Source organism: Anabrus simplex, chromosome 4 (genome assembly GCF_040414725.1).
Source record: "Anabrus simplex isolate iqAnaSimp1 chromosome 4, ASM4041472v1, whole genome shotgun sequence".
Taxonomy (NCBI): domain Eukaryota; kingdom Metazoa; phylum Arthropoda; class Insecta; order Orthoptera; family Tettigoniidae; genus Anabrus; species Anabrus simplex.
In genome coordinates, this window is record NC_090268.1 from 244,537,446 (window position 1) to 244,557,271 (window position 19,826).

General features: G+C 39.3%; 1 protein-coding gene across 3 annotated transcripts in view; it reads right to left on the reverse strand.

Moving 5' to 3' along the window:
- Positions 1–19,826, reverse strand: part of Dlic (dynein light intermediate chain) — a 316,288-nt gene that overhangs the window by 131,554 nt on the left and 164,908 nt on the right. For all 3 annotated transcript variants that reach the window (XR_010859834.2, XM_067145474.2, XM_067145473.2), the window contains exon 5: positions 16,226–16,395. Coding sequence is in view for 2 of the 3 variants with exons in the window: in XM_067145474.2 (XP_067001575.1) it covers positions 16,226–16,395 (170 nt within the window). In the remaining variant the exon portion in view is untranslated. The remainder of the gene's footprint in view (positions 1–16,225; positions 16,396–19,826) is intronic.

Here is a 19,826-nt window from a genome sequence, read left to right on the forward strand (position 1 = left end):
TCCCAACATCCCTGCAACTCACACTCCACACATAACACTATCCTCCACCACAATAACACGCAGTTACTTTCACATGGCAGATGCCACCTACCCTCATCGGAGGGTCTGCCTTACAAGGGCTGCACTTGGCTAGAAATAGCCACACGAAATTATTATTATCATAGGTGATCATTTAATGCATGTACAGTGCTGGGCACATAAGATCAGCTTGGTTGCCAATAGTTGGGTCGTAGTGATGACAGATTTAAATCATGTGGTTGCGATGGTAAAGTCTGCATTTTTGAACACAAGAAAGCGAAAATATAATTATTTACAATTCTTAACATCAAAGTATGGTGCTTCAAAGGAAGCAAAGCTCTTTCCTGCACCTATCATAACCCGATGGAAAAGCTGGTTTCAGGCTGTCTTCTATTTGAGTGCTTACTTTACTGATGTTGTTACATTTTTCAAGATGTCCGACACGAAAGACATCAACAACTGTGGTATTAAGTACCTGACTGATCTGAGTGACTCAGAAGTGAATAGGCTTCACTCCCACATGGTTTTTGTCACAGATCATGCAGCCTGGATTGGTTGACCTCCTTACTGAACTTGAAGGATCTCTGTATCGTACCTTTCATCTCCTTTACCCCAAACTGCATAACCTTGACACAAGTTTTACTTTAATTTTGAGGGGAATTTTTCTGCGGCAACTAATGATGCTTTGATTAAGCTCACTCCTCTACAGCAGGCTACATGTAGATACACATTTGTCAAAGCTGCTCATTCTTCACAGTGCAAGCTAGCCACATTGAAAGCTAAAGACCCCAACCATAAGCTTTTTGTGTCAATTTATCAAGCTTTGTATCCCAAAAAATATAATTTTGAATAACACTGATAAATTAGATGAGCTTGAGAAATTGTTTGGAGTAACAGATCTCTCACGAAACGATATCTGGTGCGGTTACTGTTCTCTGAAACATGCAATTCAGATGAAAGAAAGTGAAAAACATCATGTCATGCTTGCATTAACTGCAGATCAGACAGAGTTCAGGATATTTGCTAAATACTGTCTTGAGGTGTTGTGGACCCCAACGAACAATAGATAGCGAGCGTGTGTTGTCTTACAACACAGTGGATACAGACAGACGTTGCAATTTGAAAGAAAAAAAAAGAGCCAAAGTAATGACAATGCTTTCGTTTTAACAATGAATTTGTATTGTGTGTGAACCAATTGCACTTCATAAACTTGAAATCGTTAAAATTAATAATACCATGTGATTATTTTAACTTTGTACATAGATGCTAATTTTGGAAAAATAGATGCTAATTTTGAAAAAAAAAATGCTAATTTTGGAAAAAATAGATGCTACGTTTTCAGGTCCCTAGTAATACATTTTATTTCTATGGAATATCATATTCCGTACAGAATTCATGCGGCCGTGCACACATATTTTCCCTGTGGTCAGCACTTAAAGAAATATGGCTTCTGTGCTAAAACCCCCAAGAGTAATCAAACAAAGTAATTTAGCAGTGATTCTGAGCAAATGCCCTTGCTTTGTGATGAAAGTGAAGACGAAAGTGACAATTACTCTTCCGAATCAAGTGATGAATTCCACGATGACAGACAAGAATGTGAAGAAATTGAAGATGTTCAGGCTGACTGGGTTACGTTTGGAGGACCGTGCAAAAGATTCGATTTTACCGACAATAGTGGAATTCATGCTAACTTTGGGGATAATCCCGAACCACTGACAATATTTGAACATTTTCTTAGTGACGAAAAATTACCTGGAATTGAAAAAAAAAAATTACACAACACAGGAAAATTAATGCTCAGTTAAGGGGTTAGTGACAGCCAGTATTGTAACAATAACAACAACAACATGAACCCTGCCATCCTGGGCCCAATGTGTGGGAAGCCAGGCTCTGTCTGTCCAAAGCCAGAACAAAGTGGGGAGAGATAGAGGAGTAACACCTCTTTAAAAAACCTTGGTCCAGCTGGCCCGGCTGGTGGTACCTTGTGAGGGTCCCTACCAGGGTTACGGTGAAGGTAGTCAACGGTTTAGAAGGCGGAAGACGACAACCAAGTCCCAACAGCGGATAAAGTGGATGAACTATCTTCATTTAGCAGCGTCTGTTCTTCAGTGAAGTCACTGCGAAAGGCGTCTGACTCCAGAGGAGCAGCCTATTGTTAAAGCTCCAGGGCTTACAACCTTGGTTCTACTACCAGGAAAGAGTTTTCCGATTCATACTGGTTTGAACAACCAAGCATCATGGAATGTCGTGTCAAAAAGGACAGTACCCCAGGTAGTACCTCGTTGAGGGAATCTACCGCTCCTAAGAGCGCAATCAGGCCTGTGGATTCTGGGGAGCCTGAACCAAGATGCTTTGAGGACACTACTATACGTACAAAATTCAAGACGAAATAGAAATACTACTTTGGGACACTGAATGTCAATTCACTACTGAAAGTGGGAAAACACAAAGAATTGACAATAATGATGGACAAACACAACATAACCATCTTAGCCATCCAAGAAACAAGATACCTAGATGAAGACATAATGGACATTGAGGGGTATAGGATTTATAAAGGCAAAAGGGCTATGAAAATAGGTAAGAACATGCCTTTACTTGGCACAACTTTTGTTGTTCATAAGAATATTGTCAGTTCAATCGTGGACTTCTTCAGCCCCTCTGAGAGACTTTCCATTCTAACTCTGAGCTGCGGTAACAAAGGATACACATTGATCAATGTGCATGTACCGATCAATGAGGACAAAAGACGTAATCCTGAGAAAGTTGAACAGTTCTGGGACCTTCTTGAAGAACAGTTGGAGAAAATACTATCTAAAGGCGCGTCCAGACTTGTAACAGAACATCGTAACGTAACCGCGTCGCGCTCCTGTCTGGACGGTACTCCGTAACCTCGTCGCGCAACCTTGGCCCGCAACATGAACGATACGGAACGAGGTTCGCTGCGTTCCACTGCTTGTCGGTTTTCCCGCGTCACATCAAAGAGCTGCGCGCGCGGAAGTTACAGCAAGCTTGGACGTACACAGGACCTCGGCGCGTAACACACATTCGCCTCTGCCTGCTTGATCAGTAAAAATGTTGTCGACCGAGCAAAACACACTGCATTTTATTGAAATGTACAGAGCTAAGGAAATGTTGTGGCTAACTAGCCATCCCAGGCATTTCAACAAAATTTTATGGAATGACCACTTTCCCCATCCACTCCATTCTCCGGTTCACTCTACATATCCCCAATATCCCCATCATGCTGCACAACATAATGTTCATCAGCTGCCGAACCCATCACATTTTCAAGGTTACACCGTTTCAACACCCACTCCATCAGCTTCCTTATCCTCACCGAATACTACTACTACACCCAATTCTCCTCACTCCAACTCCAATCTGTCCACTGAGTCAGATACAGTAGGCAATTCCCACGATGTGGATATGGATTTTCAGGACTTGATTAGGCTTACAAAGTAGTGTTTCTGTGTTGAAAAAGCAATTAAAATAGAAAATGTTTGATGTATGAAACTTAGAATATACCAGCAATAAATTCCTTACTTACGTTTATATTTTCGTCTTGACACATTCCGGTACGGTAACACTAATTGACTGTTTGGATATTTTGAAAAGATACTGCAGACTAATGTTTGAATCACCGGTTGCTAGAAATCGTACTGTCACTCCCAGTCTCTCTTGCACCGATATAGCCTCTCTGAATGTGGTATCCTTCTTAGCAACTATAGGCCCTATCAAATTGATGAGGTGGGATCTCTCGCTGAGTCTGAGGGAAAAGCCAACTCTGGAGGGTAAACGGATTAAGAAAGAAAGACATTTATTATTATTATTATTATTATTATTATTATTATTATTATTATTATGTGCGTATGGACCCAATGGATCACGCAAAGCTCTAACGATTCTGTTTTCTGAGTTGCCAAACAGCTCTCATCCTTTCTCCGTGGATCCTTTTTCGTTCTTCTGTCCACTTTGCTCCCTTCTTTTTCACTTCGTTCTCTGGTTGCACTTTTCATCCATTAATTTTTTTCCTATAAAGGTTTCTGTCCGCGGTGTCATTTGGGTTTATCTGGGCTTTTTCCAGATCCTTCTTCACTTCTAGTACCCATGGAATATTATTATTATTATTATTATTACTATTATTATTATTATTATGGAATTTCTAATATGTTTTCATGTAATGAGATACGTATTTCCGTTTCATTGCTGTCATTTTTATTCAATTAATGTGAGTATAGCTATGCAGTATAACTTAACCTCTACAAATGATGTTATGGCAGTAAATACATTGCAAAAAATATGTTGAAGATAACAACATTAATTTTTTGCCCATGTAAATTCTGATTTATTGCGCGTTTCTCTTCTTTTTAAGACTGTACCCCGCTGCTAGTCCAACAACTACAATAGCTGTTTGCCTTTCCTCTATGTTAAAACGAAATGCTATCAAATCTTGCCAAATCTTTTCAAATCTTATCAAACCTTCAGCAATGTTGAACAGTCTTTGACAAGATTTGACAAATTTCTTGTGAAATGTTGAACTGGCAAAATGTAATGGTATACAACATGCATAAGACAGTGGTACTTCCTGCCCCAGAAGTTCAGGCGTTGTTATAGATTAAATTTATGAATTAAATATAAGTCCGCACATTCCTCCACACCCTCCCCGAATTATTCAGATCACGAAATGAATGTAATAGAAAGACATGGAGGGGAAAAAAAGAAGTCTGCAGAGAATTACGACTTTCTTTCAAAGATGAAATGTGTATTTCGGCCAGTTCACCGTTGTAAAATATTATATACTGTATTAATATAATATTGTAAAACTAAAGTACAGAAAACCGTCGTCAGGGCTGAAAATCGCTGAGCAGGGTCGGCTACAGTCAATCACTTGTTTATTTTCACTTGATGAAAAACGTGTTTAATAATTGTTTTACTATGCTTTCACTACCCATATTACCGGGCGAGTTAGTCGTGCGGTTAGGGGCGTGTAGCTGTGAGCTTGCATCCGGAAGATAGTGAGTTCGAGCCCCACTCTCGGCAGCCCTGAAGATAGTTTTCCGTGGTTTCCCATTTTCACAGCAGACAAATGCTAGGGCTGTACCTTAATTAAGGCCACGGCCGCTTCCTTCCCACTCCTAGGCTTTTCCTATACCATCGTCGCCATAAGACCTATCTGTAAAAAAAAACCTACTGAAGCTGGCAAATGATGAAACTCTAGATGTACTAGTCAAGCTATTGAAGATATCTGGAGAACTGGGATGATACCAACTGAATGGCTGTCAACACTAATCCACCCTTTGCACGAGAAAGGTGATAAAAAGTGTCAACAACTATAGGGGCATCTCATTAGTATCTGTTCCCTATAAGATTTTCTCCAAAGCAGTTCAGAACAGAATAGAAGCTCACCTTGACCAATAGATTGGGGAATATCAGGCTGGCTTCAGAAAAAGCCGTTCGTGCCCAGAACAGATATTTAACATGAAGAGCATCATCAGGTACAAGAAGACAGGAGGACACAGCTATGTGGTTGTGTTTGTTGACTTTCAGAAAGCATATGACTCCATTGACCGTGAGTCATTAATGAATATTTTGGAAAAGTTTGGAGTGGACGATACGTCAAGAAATTTGATCAAACAAACTCTAACCAACACTGTGTCAAAAGTAAAATTTATGGGCGAGATCTCAGAATCGTTTACAATCAGAATGGGTGTCAGACAGGGAGATGGACTATCCCCACTCCTCTTCAACTGTGTTTTGGAAAAAGTCATTCAAGAGTGGAGGAAGTTGTTAGACCAAGAAGAAAGAAAGGAAGATCAGTTCAGACTTGGTCCTAAGCACAAAGGGGTATACGTTGACTGCCTGGCCTTTGTGGATGATCTGGCCAGTTTTGCTAACAACATAGATTCAGCAGTCAACAAGAGCAATAGGCTGTCGGAAGTTGCTGAAAAGGTAGGACTCCAGATTTCTATTCCGAAGACAAAATATATGACAAACATCTGAGATGGACCTGAATGGATGATCACTAATCTTGGAAAAAGCGGTCGTGTCAAGAATTTCAGATATCTTGGTGAAGTCATCCAGCAGAATGGATTAGAAGAGGAAGCAATTAATGTCAGGATGAGGAAGTTAGACCAGGCATACCAAATGACAAAGAATATCTATAATAAGTCTATGAGTATAGGGGCCAAGTTCCGACACTATAACACAGTTGTAAAACCTGAGGGATTATATGTGTCTGAAACTTTGACCTTAAGTAGTAAAGGTCAAGCTGACTGGCTGGAAAAAAAGAGAGCTCAGGATATTAAGAAAAATCCCAGGTAATAGGTGGGTTGATGGACAGTGGCAAATGAGACCAAATGAGGATTTGTACAGCAAGACAGAACCTCTCACAGCGTCAATTAAGAAGAGGCGGCTATTATTTTATGGCCATCTCTTGAGGATGACTGATGATCGACTAACAAAAAGAATATGGAATTTTATTCGATCTAAGGCAACAAGGCCAAGATGGTTCCAGGAATGCGAAAAAGATCTGAGGCATATTGGTATTTCAGACCAAGAAATTCATGACAGGAATGCATTCAGAAGATTGGTGAACAACTATCAAGGTTTAAAAATGGCAACAACTTCCAGAAGACGGAAAGGAACTTTTGTCTGAAGAGCATAAACAGGCACTCGTCGCTGGGCTCAGAAGATACTGACAAGAAGTCAAAGCCGGAACAAGAACAAGATCTAGACACTGAAATGAAGTTGGTTGTTACCACGCAGTCCATAGAGGCTCAACTCGATGTATAAAAAATAAAAACAACAACAACAACATGTCCTCATCCTGAGGTTGTGCAAGTACTCCCCTGGGCCCTGTTTCATAAAACATCTTTCACTAATATAATTAGTAAGAAACTCAATAATATTTACTAATAATATTAGTATTATGTTTCATAGAGTTATTAGCTAATAATATTAGTAATTAGTTTATAAGTCAAAATTATTAGTAGATATTCCTAATAATATTAATAAATTGTTTCATAGACAACATGACTAATATAAGTTACTCATATTATTAGGATTATTCCCATAAGTGTATTTTGACTCATAATTCATATTAGTGAAACCAAAGTGAGTGGTATTTTAATATTTTGGCATAAAATCGTGAAGATCACTTTTCATATGTATCAAAGTCACAACAACGAAAATATCAAGTGAGCCTCTCAAACATGTCGATTAATAGTCTGTTATAGTCAAGCATCAGCCTACTGGTAGGAACAAACCCAAACCAAGAACATATGCAACAGACCGATTCTAACCTCCATTTGTATCAGCTGACTAATGAACTAATATTATTAGTGAAGATATTGTATTAGTCATGTGTAAATCTTTATGAAACAGAATCTGGTTAACTAATAATTATTATAATGAGTTCTAATATTATTAGGTAACATTATTAGTTAGTTTTATGAAACACGGCCCTGAGGAAATGAGCTTCACATACCGTTTTAACCATATACCAGCCCTCATGCCAAACTTAAATTTCCAGCAGTGTCGGGAATCAAACCCAGCCCCCGCCCCCCCCCCGAGGAAGGCAGCTGGTAGTGCTAACTAGAGGTCTGCAAATGACCCAGTTCATTCGTTCATGCTCATTCGAACCTCATACGGTCTATCGTATTTATATCGACCTTGAGCAGCTTGACTAGCAGCATGTAGTCCTAAGTAAGGCAACTGATGCGCTTATGGACAGTATCAACGACGTTATGACGAATAATCTTAAAAGGAGTGAGGAAAGGAGAGTGGCCGACTATAAAATGTTGGACACAATGCAAATATTTAAATGAAATAGAAGTAATGTAATTACAAACTGATTATAAACACTGCGAGATGAACTTGTCATATTAGTAGACATAGAACATTAACTTGTATTGTCCTTCACATTGTGACATACATTCATCATTAGTGTTGTCTGTTTTAGAACAGAATGAACTAAGGGATCGCCAGTTACTATAGCCTATCTCGGTTAAGCGAGCTCCTTTTTGTCATGTGTCTTCGCGCTCCTCGCTCTGCGCCGCCTGCTCCGCGCATGCAACAGCCTAAATTGTTCTCGACTCTCCGAGACGTCTGCACTGCGCTTGCCTGTTACATCAGCCAGCTATATAAAGGCGCTGCCTTCCAGCCATAGGCGAGGACTTGCCAGTGCCCAGCACCAGATTACGCCGAATGTCGAACACGGAGGCTATCTCTCTTAAAAAGCTGTCTCGAATAGGTGGACTGATTCTGAGTGTTTGAGGTTTCACCTCGGGTTACTGTCTTCGCTCCCGTTTCCTGCAGCCACGTCGAGCCCGATGACAGTATTCCCTCAGTCCCACCTAGGCTCAAACACATCAATTAGTATTCTACTAATTATGGATTTCAATGTTAGTTCCTGACAAGTTACAGAAACAACTAATATTCTATTAGTGCAAGCTTTCGCTACTGTTTACACTTGTGACGGTATAGAACAGATAGTTTTCAACTATCAAGAACTCAAGCTTTTCAATGAACTTTCGCATCAAGATAGATTCATGTATATATGTATATAAAGTGTAAATTTTTTTTTGAACTTCAGTCTTCAAGCTACGTTAACTGTTATAATTTTCATACTGCTTCGAGGAAAGTTTTATTTGAATGTATGTATATATGTTGTTAAGACTATCTGAAGCAATAAAATATAGTTGTGTTCTTGTATACCTGTTCTTGTATACAACACTTTTGTCACTAATTAAGTTACCAGCTGAACCAAAATTTCTTTCACTTGCCGTACTGGAGGCTGGAATAGACAATATTTTCTTCACAAGCAGAGCAAGTCTTGGATATTCTGTGCTGTTATTTCTCCACTATGCAAGTGGATCGTCATCAGAAAAGCGATCTTTTTTAAATAAATAAATTGTTGTAGTACCGAGCTCGATAGCTGCAGTCGCTTAAGTGCGACCAGTATCCAGTATTCGGGAGATAGTAAGTTCGAACCCCACTGTCGGCAGCCCTGAAAATGGTTTTCTGTGGTTTCCCATTTTCACACCAGGCAAATGCTGGGGCTGTACCTTAATTACGGCCACGGCCGCTTCCTTCCCACTCCTAGGCCTTTCCCGCCCCATCGTCGCCATAAGACCTATCTGTGTCGGTGCGACATAATGCAAGTAGCAAAAAAAAAAAGTTGTTGTAAGAATATCGGCAACTTTTATTCGTCCAGAGTCTGCGCCACATGAACTTGTTTTTGTCATAGAACTAGAACCTGTTCCTCAAACGACCGTAGTAAAGGGATGGTTATCTGTTGCACACATTTTGACGTATTTCTGCGTAATGTTTTGTCTGATATTGTGACGATCCTGGCTCAGACCAGTGGTATTTGAAGGTGCTCAAATACATCAGCGTTGTGTCAGTAGATTTACTGGCATGTGAAAGAAATCCTGCAGGACCGAATTCTGGCATCTTGGCGACTCCAAAAACCATAGAATTAGTTAGCGGGACATAAAAAAACATAATATTATTAATTGATATCATGTGTGACCGTATTTGATGGACGTACTGTTTTCGAGTGCACTTTATACGTGTGTGCTTTCATATGTGAGTTGGTAGAGGCAAATGTCAATAAGGAAGCTCAACATTACGTGGCACATATCTTGCATGACTAGCATTCACAGTTGTTACTGGTAAGAAGTATTCCCACACTTCGCTCTTCATCCTTTCTTAATTTAGTAATCCATATTGCTTCCTCTCAGGTTTTGCTTTCACCCTGACTTTCGACTCCTGTGCCAAGTTCGCAACGTATGCCGCAATAATGGACAATGTGAATCAGTCCGACCAAATGTGGTGCCTTCGCTCAGACTGTTGAGCATCAAGCGGTCCGACAGGTCACGCTCACTAGCGGAGCAGGACTTAACTACAAGACTACATTCGTTCAACTGACCTCTTCATTGACTTCAAGGCTGCATATGATAGCATCAATAGAGACCATCTGTACTGTGCTCAACAGGAGATGGGGATACATGGAGAGCTGTTGAGAATGGTAAAAATTATGTCTGATGTAAGAGGCTGCATTCGAGTTGCAGGAAATTGTTCAGACCCTCTGGAAATAAAAAATGGGCTACATCAAGGAGATGCGTTGGCATGCTTATTGTTTAACATAGCGCTTGAGAAGGTGATCAGGGATGAAGGCCTACAGACCAGAGGCACCATCTTCTACAAGTCTGTGCAGATCTTGGCATATGCAGATGACGTGGACATTGTAGCACGAACAATACCAGTATTAAAGGAAGCCTTCACAGCCTTGAACCAAGCAAGCAGGAAGATGGGACTAATGATAAATGAAGACAAAACAAAATATGGCCTGTGGGAAAGCCTATCAACCAAATATGTCGACAACTTTCAGTGTGGATGGATATAAATTTGAAAGAGTAGATAGTTTCAAGTATCTTGGTTCCAAAGTAACTTGCTTCAATGATGTCTCAACTAAAATTAAGATCAGGCTGATCTCAGCAAGTAAGGCATACACTGCCTCGAGCAACTTATTCCTGTCAAGACTCCTCATAATACCGGTATAGTTGGTCCGTTATTGGACATTATAAATTTTCCAGCTAACTCATTCCTAGTTGCCAGCATTTCGTCCCAGTGTGCTAAGTTGGGCTCGTCAGTTGGTAAATAGCACACCTACCAAAACGCATGGCTAGTGCATACTATGGAGGCCACTGCGTAGGCTACTTGGAGCCACCGGCAGTGCCAGTGCACTATGAGACACTTCGTCTCATTTTCAAAAATTGATGCCTGCCTGGCCATCAGATGATAAAGATATTTGTTCTGAATGAGTAAATTTATAATACCAATATAGTTGGTCCGTTATTGGACATTATAAATTTATAATTATATTTATATATTATATTTTTGCCACCAGAATGCTCTATAACAAGTATTGGGAGAAAACTTAAAACTGTTTTTCTGGACATCAAAAAAGTATATGACCATGTACCACGCAGGCATATATGGGAATGTTTGAGACATAAGAAAGTACCCGATGATATCATAGCACGAGTACAAGTGTTGTGTCCAGGTCCAGGATGGAAGGTCAGGTTGGTTTGAAACGAAGAGTGGAGTCCAGCAAGGAAGTTGTCTTTCACCACTTCTCTTCATAATCATAATGAATGAAGTTTTAAAAGCGGTTAAGAGAAAGGATCCAACAACTAATGCCCTGGTTTTTGCTGATGATGTAATGGTACGGGGTGAGACAGAAGCGGAAGTACAAACTAGACTAGATCTCTGGCATGAAGCTCTTACAACCTTAGGTCTCAAAATCAGCAAAACGAAGACAGTTGGCTTGGTGATGAGTAGAAACTCTCCAACTGTTCATCTAAGAATTGGAGATGAGGAGATGGATATTGTAGACAACTTCCAGTATTTAGGTAGTGTTCTGGCATCAGACAATATCATATATCAAGAGATTAGTAACAGAATACAGAAAGCTTCCAAATTCTATCACGCTGTACGTCAAATACTTTGGGATGAAACATTTCCGTTAGTTTCTAAGATCAGCTTGTACAAAATATATCTAGTACCTATATGACGTACGGCTGGAAGCAGCAACACTTACTGGACCAACAAAGAGTCGTCTTCCGGCAACAGAAATAAAGTTCTTCTGTTCTTGTCTACAAAAATAAAAAATGGATAAAATAAGGAATGTGGATATCCGACAAAAGCTTGGATTGTAAAAAAGGTTGCTGGAGACTCTAGAAGTGAAGAGATTGCAATGGTATGGTCATACAAAAAGAATGAACCCTCACAGGACTCCTCGAACATACTTTGGACGACAATGTTCCTCGGAACAGACCAAGAGGAAGACCTCATGATGTTTGGGAAAAACAGATAATTAACGACCTTGAAATTACAGATGTGAACTGGTATCGCATATATGAGCAGCATCTGTGGATGGATACAACAAACTGGAGGAGGCTCATACACAACCGCACCCGGCTTGCTGAAGCAAAGAATTGATAATGACGATGATGATGATATAAATTTGCTCATTCGGAACAAATATTTCAGGTTCCCTATGGGAATCAATATCTTTATCAAGACCCCTCACTGCCCAACAACACTTACTACGAAGGTAATCTCAAAAATAAGGTCTCCTATTTTTTTTTTATAAATACATAGACTTGTTTATTTCTACAATGGTTTACATCATTTTACAGCTTGAACATTTAACTATTTTTCTACATAATCACCATTTCAGTCGATGCACTTTTGTAGACGCTGCAACAGTTTTGTATGCCCATGTCGTATCAGCTTGCCGCCACGCTGTTCAGGAAGTTCTGAGCGGCGCTTTGCGAAACTTCAGGAACCAAAGTGCAGAGATCATCCAGGGTGATCCGCAGATCTTCATGCAGGATTTTCTCAACCTTCACGACTGTCTCGATGGAAATTTCCGGTCTCCCGATCCTTCGTTCGTTCGTCGTGAATTTCAGTCCAACCTGCTGCAAACTCTCTACACCTCTTATGAACATTTTTGACAAGCATGCACAACTCATCATACACTTCTGTCAATTGGCGATGAATTTCAATAGGATCAGTACCTTTTGCATTAAAAAATCGAATAACTGCGCACACTTTGCACTTAGCGGTAACATCCAACGGGAGCTCCAGTCTCAACGGCTGCCAAGCCAAGACTGAGTGCCTCAGCATGACGTGGACGTTCATATGCGAGTGCAGGAAACATTCTTCACAATATTATGACCAACAGCCACACAAACAGAGTTCTGTATTTATAAAAAATTAGGAGACCTCATTTTTGGGATTACCCTTGTATTTATAAAACCCTTGTTAGACCAGTCCTCACTTACGCATCAGAAACATGACCCCTGACCGAAACCGACGCAAGGATGCTTGATGGATTCGAGAGGAAAGTTCTGAGAAGGATAATTGGCCCCGTGTATGATAAAGAACGATGGAGAACAAGGTACAATGCAGAATTGTACACTATATACACCGATGCTCCAGTAACAAAAAAACATACAATCAGGAAGTATAAGATGGGCAGGTCATGTGGCAACATTTATGTGGCACATATCCTGCATGACAAGCATTCGCAGCTGTTACTGGCAAGAAGTATTCCCACACTTTGCTCTTCATCCTTTCTTAACTTAGTAATCCATATTGCTTCCTCTCAGGTTTTGCTTTCACTCTGACTTTTGACTCCCATACCATGACCACAACGAATGCCGTAATGATTGAGAATATGAATCAGTCCAACCAAATGTGGTGCGTTCGCTCAGACTGTTGAGCATCAAGCGCTCAGACAGGTCATGCTCACTAGCGGAGCAGGACTTAGCTACAAGATTACATTCGTTCAACTGACCGTAAACAGGGAATGCAGACCTTTAGCACTAACTGTTATATTACAGAGGCGGACTTGATCATATTATAAATATAGACACATAATATAAACAATCATTTGTTGGCAAATTTAAGTGATTCTGAATTTTTCTCCTGATGCAAAATTGTTGATAGTATACATGCAGTTTAAATATCAGGAATTTCAAACTGTCCAACATCAAGCCTGTTTCTTTTTACAAGGAAAAGTTCCTCTAACCTCTTCCCCTTGTTGTATTTCTCTTTCCCCGCATTTGAAATGCGAGGTCGAGAGAACTCACAGGGTTGAACAGTATGTGAGGTTACATGTTCTGAGTAAACTGCATAAATAACAGCTGAAGTATGCTTACATTTCATGGAAACAATTACTCACCTTTATGAAATAATAAAAATTGTTACCTTCCTTAGAAAACATGGTTATGCTGAAAATTAAAAATTAAAATGAATCGCCTTCCTAGTAGCAGTAACCTACGCTAACATGATATTGTATTAGAAATAGGCCAAAGATATTTTTCTGAAGACAGTATTATTGAATGTGAACATCAATCTCGTTATCACCACTACTAATACATCCTACTACACTTTCATGCTGAACTGATACTTCTTATACCTTCTGTTCTTCAAGTATTTAATCTTAGTTCCACACACACACTGGAAGATCATCATCAATGTTGATGTATGTTTCGAAAGAGATGTCTGCTGCTATTTGGCGCCATTCTTCGATCTTGGAAAACTTATCTTGCATGATATCATTGTGAATATGACAAAAGCCAGCTGCATTGAAGCAGTTCTGAATGGTGTTTTGCTCAACAGAATCCCAAGCAGCGTTAACAAAATGCATGGCATCTATGGCTATGATTTGTCTCGTCGTCGATTCCAGAGCAGCCAATCTTCTCCATAGGCTCTTACAATAATTCTGCTTCATGCAGAATTCCCTATCTAACTGCTGGAACTTACTCATGCAATTTGCTGGGCAGAAAATGATATTTATGATTCTCAAATTAGAAATATCTGGAGGATGAGCAGTGCACTGATCAATGAAGAGTGCAATTTTCCTGTTTCTTACACCAAGCCTTGCATCACATGCACGAATGAAATTTTCAAATACCACAGCAGTTATCCACGTTTTTGTATTAGAAGTGTACTTGCATGGAAAAGATTGCACATGCTTGAAGCATCACGGATTACATATTTTTTCAATAAGCACTGTTACCAATTTCTCGGCTCCACTTTTATAATGGCATAAGAGAAATGTAACCCTTTCCTTGTTAAGTTTGCTATGGCAACACTTTGCTCCCTAAAACCTAGGGTTTAATCTGGCAGAAGGTGGAAAAATAGCTGTGTTTCGTCTGCATTAAAAATACTGTCACGACTATAGTCTTTCAAAACTGATGGAGGTCTTGTAATTTTCCACGTTTCAATCGTTTTGCGTAGTGTAGTGTCATTATGCAGGGCAGCAGCTTTTCCTCACACACATCTACAAACTAAGTTGTGTCAATTCTTGAATATTTCAATCCAGACATTGGACACTTTAAAATCATTAAGTCCCATCTTCTGTGCTAAATGGCCCGAGTTTGAACTATAATACCGTCTAATGGCATATTTGAAGCTCACACCTGTATAACCACATCAGAAGAACTAATACTGAAAACTGATCCTGGTGATTCTGTTTACTTTTAGTAGTTTTCCCATCTTCAAAAGCAGTTTCAATCAGTTTTCATTTACTAACAATCGTATTTAAGGATGACAGAGGAATGTTTAACTTCTGTGCTAAATCCATGTGTTTCATATTTGGATTATGATAAAATTCTTGAAGGATTTTCAGTTTCTTTCTTGTTTTTAATTTGCTGCATTTTCTTTCTCTCCATTACAAACACTTAGATAATACCAAATAAACAAGTCAAGATATTGTCAGTGAATGAATAGAAGTAGGAAATCCTTTGATAACACTATCGAGACCACACATGGTGCTAAACTAATTATTGAGCTTTTGACTGCTAAAGCATTCTCCTAACCCTAGACGAAGTGACACGATCTGAACTGATGGTGCTGGGACATGGTTCAGAGATAAGCAGTTGAAATGTTTCTGGAGTTGTTTGCAGTTACAGGAGGATTCATACTATCTGAATGGAGCAGAAATAAAGTTCTAAAACTCATAGAACTTCGTGAACAATACTGATGTCTGCATGACATCAGAAGTAAAACTATCAAAAAAGAAGTTAACGGGACAATGCATTAAACAGCATCTGTGAGCAAATTAATACCAACTGTTCAAATATCGTACAATACGAAGCGCCGTAAAGGTAAACAGACAGCAGCCATTCTTTGGACTCAAGTTTCCGAATGTGAGTGGAGAAAACCGAGCATGCGTGATGTTATGAAACAAGAGTCAATCATTGCTCCAGAGCATGCTCCAGTGTTTATGAAATAAAATGCAGGACACCTGCCTGTAGCAAACATTGTCTATCTCATGAACACACATCAAAAGGTGCGTACATGTCATTGGCTGCAGCTCCAACTGGACGGACAAATGTGCAAGGATTGGCCAAAATATTGAATGAGGGATGTCAAAAATTGAATGTAGCAAGCAGGACCAGGAAAAAGATCTTGGGTAACATTTGTGTATAATTAATGCATTTGGGACTGGGACTTTTATAATTCAATGTCATTTATGGGAAAAGTGTTACTGAGGTATGTACTAACATGATACCACTGAGTGTATACAGTATATATATTTGAAAAACTAAATTATATCCAGATTTAAACCAACACTAACCCGACCAATGTACTTGTTGAGAAATCTTCAAAATGCAACACAAACCTTAGTTACAACTACTACTACATCAAGTCCTAGATTTCTCGTAAGAACACCATCTCCTAAGGGAAGCACATCCGCTTCGTCGTCGTCCAAATTTCGAGATGTTCTTCTCATAGGAGATCCTTGTTCCAGTTCATCACCAGGTTCTACGTAATCCTGCCATTTCTTCATGTCTAGAAAATAATAAAAAAAATAATTTTGATTTCACTTCTACCCAGGATATAAAACATGGGACAAAAATAGTAAATAAGGTAAGTATACCCCACGCCTTTCAATGGCTCCTTATGTAGCAACATAATACTTTTACTAAAGGAGTTGTTACCTTCTGGCAACTGATTTTTTTCTATTCACGCCTATGGACATGGATGCATAATTATTTTTCTTTCAATTTTATTTTTTTTATTTGTTTAATTTTGTGTGGCTATTGCTAGCCTGGTGCAGCCCTTGTAAGGCAGATCCTCTGACGAGGGTGGGCAACATCTGCCGTGTATGGGAAACTGTGTGTTATTGTAGGGGACGACAGTGTTATGTGTGGTGTAACAGTTTACAGGTATGTTGGGGACAGTAAAAACAGCCTGGAGAATTAACCATTTACAGTTATAATCTCTGACCCGACTGAAAATCATACCTGGGCCCCTCTGAACTGAAGGTAATTACAGTGACCATTCATCCAAAGAGCTGGACTGCTTTTAATTATTAAAACTTACTATGGAAGAATGTTCAATGCCCCAAAATTTTTCATGATGAAGCCTCAAGCGGACAATATAGAAAGGAATTACAATGTAAACAATCCAAATCAAACAAAATCATTAGACACCAATTGATCAGAAGCCATACTTTTCATACATTCTCAAGGCAACCAAGGTATTAAGACAGGCTGGACAAGGAGAAAAGACAAAAATGGTTGTATCATTGCCTCACTTACTGTTGACCAAATTTGGAGGTTGTTTATGAACCAACAGGCATACAGAAAATCCAATAACACAATTTTTCTTGTTTTTTCGCGTTAGATCATAGGTTTCTAATTTTTAATTTATATTTTAATATTTTTTATCTTAGGTGGAATAAAAAAATGGCTATTCATTAACACAATATAAATTGGGATTTTTTTTTTTCAATAAATTTCAGAATTTTATGTTTCCAAGAAGAAAAGTTCTCATCAGTTTTGAAAGGTAGCTTTTTCTAAGCTCGAGGTGGTTGGAAAATTGTGTTCTTGGTCGTGCTGTGATCTTAAAACATTCTACAGTTAATCTGTATGACTGTGACACATGTAAATGAATTCCCTTTTGTGTATATCAGTGTATTTTTATTGGGTTGTATAATATGGATCAGTAGCTGGCTGATGTAGGGAAAGTCATGCAACATTGCTGTGACAGCGCAGGACATTGCACCATGCCACACCTTGATCGAAATTGAAACTAATGATTACCAGTTGAATGTACAATAACATTTGCTTCACTGTTTGTTTAGAAGCTTCCTCTGGTATTTAATAATTACCTGTGATTAGCATTGAAACAAAATAATGGAATGAAGAAGTCATGAAAAATATTTCCCATCTGCTTTTCTCATGAGTACAAATAAAATAAATGCATGAGAAAATTACCTGTCCAATAAATAGATACTTGTTTAAGCTACAGAATAAAAATTATATAGTCACAATAAAAACAATACCATAATGATAACTAACAACACTAATTTTATATGCTAACTTGTGGCTTTCCACAGATCTCAGGAAATTTGTGTACTGAAGCAAAGGGTGTACGAGAATTTATATCAGGAATTACTTCAGTTTTATCGTCAAGAACATTATCTTGCAACACTTTTTCTCTGGTATCTGAGTGTATGATTTTCAAGTAAGCTGACAGCAGCAGTACAATACAAAAACCAAGTGTACAATCTTTAAACCTGCTATTGGAGGACCAAAGCCCTCATGAGAAAAGCTGCACAGGTAATTATTAAATAGCGGAGGAAATTTTTCATTAAATAGCGAAGCAAATGTTACTGTACAAGCAACTCCAAGCAAGGCGTGTCGTGGTGCTGTATCCTGGGCTGTCGCGGCGATGTCAAACAATTTTCTCCGCACTAGCCAGCTAATGATTCCGTATCATTCTACCCAACAAACTGATATTTAAAAAATGAATTAATGTATGTATTTTACAGTCATATAGCATAACCATTGAATACATAAAGATCACGTGACCAAGAACGCAATTTTCCAACCACTCCCAGCATCGGGCGAGTTGGCCATGCGGTTAGGGGCGCGCGGCTGTGATCTTGCATCCTGGAGATAGTGGGTTCCAATCCCACTGTTGGCAGCCCTGAAGATGGTTTTCCGTGGTTTCCCAGTTTCACACCAGGCAAATGCTGGGGCTGTACCTTAATTAAGGCCACGGCCGCTTCCTTCCCATTCTTAGGCCTTTCCTATCCCATCACCGCCATAAGACCTATCTGTGTCGGTGCGATGTAAAAGCCACTAGCAGACCACTCTCAGCCAAGGAAAAGTTACCTTACAAAACTGATAACTGTTTTCTTGGAAATATACAGTAAAATTCTGAAATTTATAAACAATGTATAAAATATCCCAATGTACATGGTGTTAAAATTTGGATTCGATTACATGAAGGGTTTTGGAAAAACAATTTCTTAAAGTTCATACCTGCTTAAAAACGGGCACCTTTTGCGTTCCACTGGTGCCCCATACGACTAGGACAACCCAAAGATGGTATTGAGATATCCTGCCTCGCTTTTGCAGATGACCTGGCCATACTGACAGATGATGTAGTCACAGCCGTTAAATAAACTGAAACCCTTAGCAAATGTGCTGGAAAGGTTGGTCTACAAATTTCCTTTGAAAAGCCCAAGTTCTTCTGCTCAAAACTTGACATCCAAAATTTGAACACAACATATGGGCAAATCAACTGAGTACCACACTTTAAGTACTTGGGAGAAATACTTGAACCAACAGGAGGCGAGAAGGCTGCCCAGAAAATTTGCCTACAAAAATTTCGGAAAGCCTACGGCAGGGTTCACAACATATACAATAAAAAGTGCTTGTCCCACCATGCAATACCTTTGGGCTGAATAGAGATTTCATCTATAACATCGTGATTACCACACTCAAGAAGTCCATCATGATCTTCAAGAACCATGCTTGCGGACCTAAAATAAATGTTTGACATGCCTCACTCAATTGCCTACTTAACATCATACGATCACTTTATATACTGTATCCAAATCCATTATTGTTGTTAAGGTACTCTTTGTCTTTGGGCAACCTGCAGCTGTTGCAGGAAGATTGTATAATAAATAATAACACAGTAATCAAGCCCAAATCATATATGCCAGCGAGACCCTTACACTAAACGGGAAAGGTGACCTACAAAACATTTTAAAAGAACAAAGAAGAATCCTGAGGAAAATTCTCAGCCCCCCGAAAAACAGATGGTTATAGACTGAGGTAACGCAAAGTGGCAGAAGCACTTTCCAACATTGCAGCAGACATCCGCAAAAGACGTCTGAAATTTTATGGGCACGTCCGCAGACTGCCGGCAAGTAGACTGACACACAAGATTCTCACCTACATAGAACATCTAAAAAATATTCC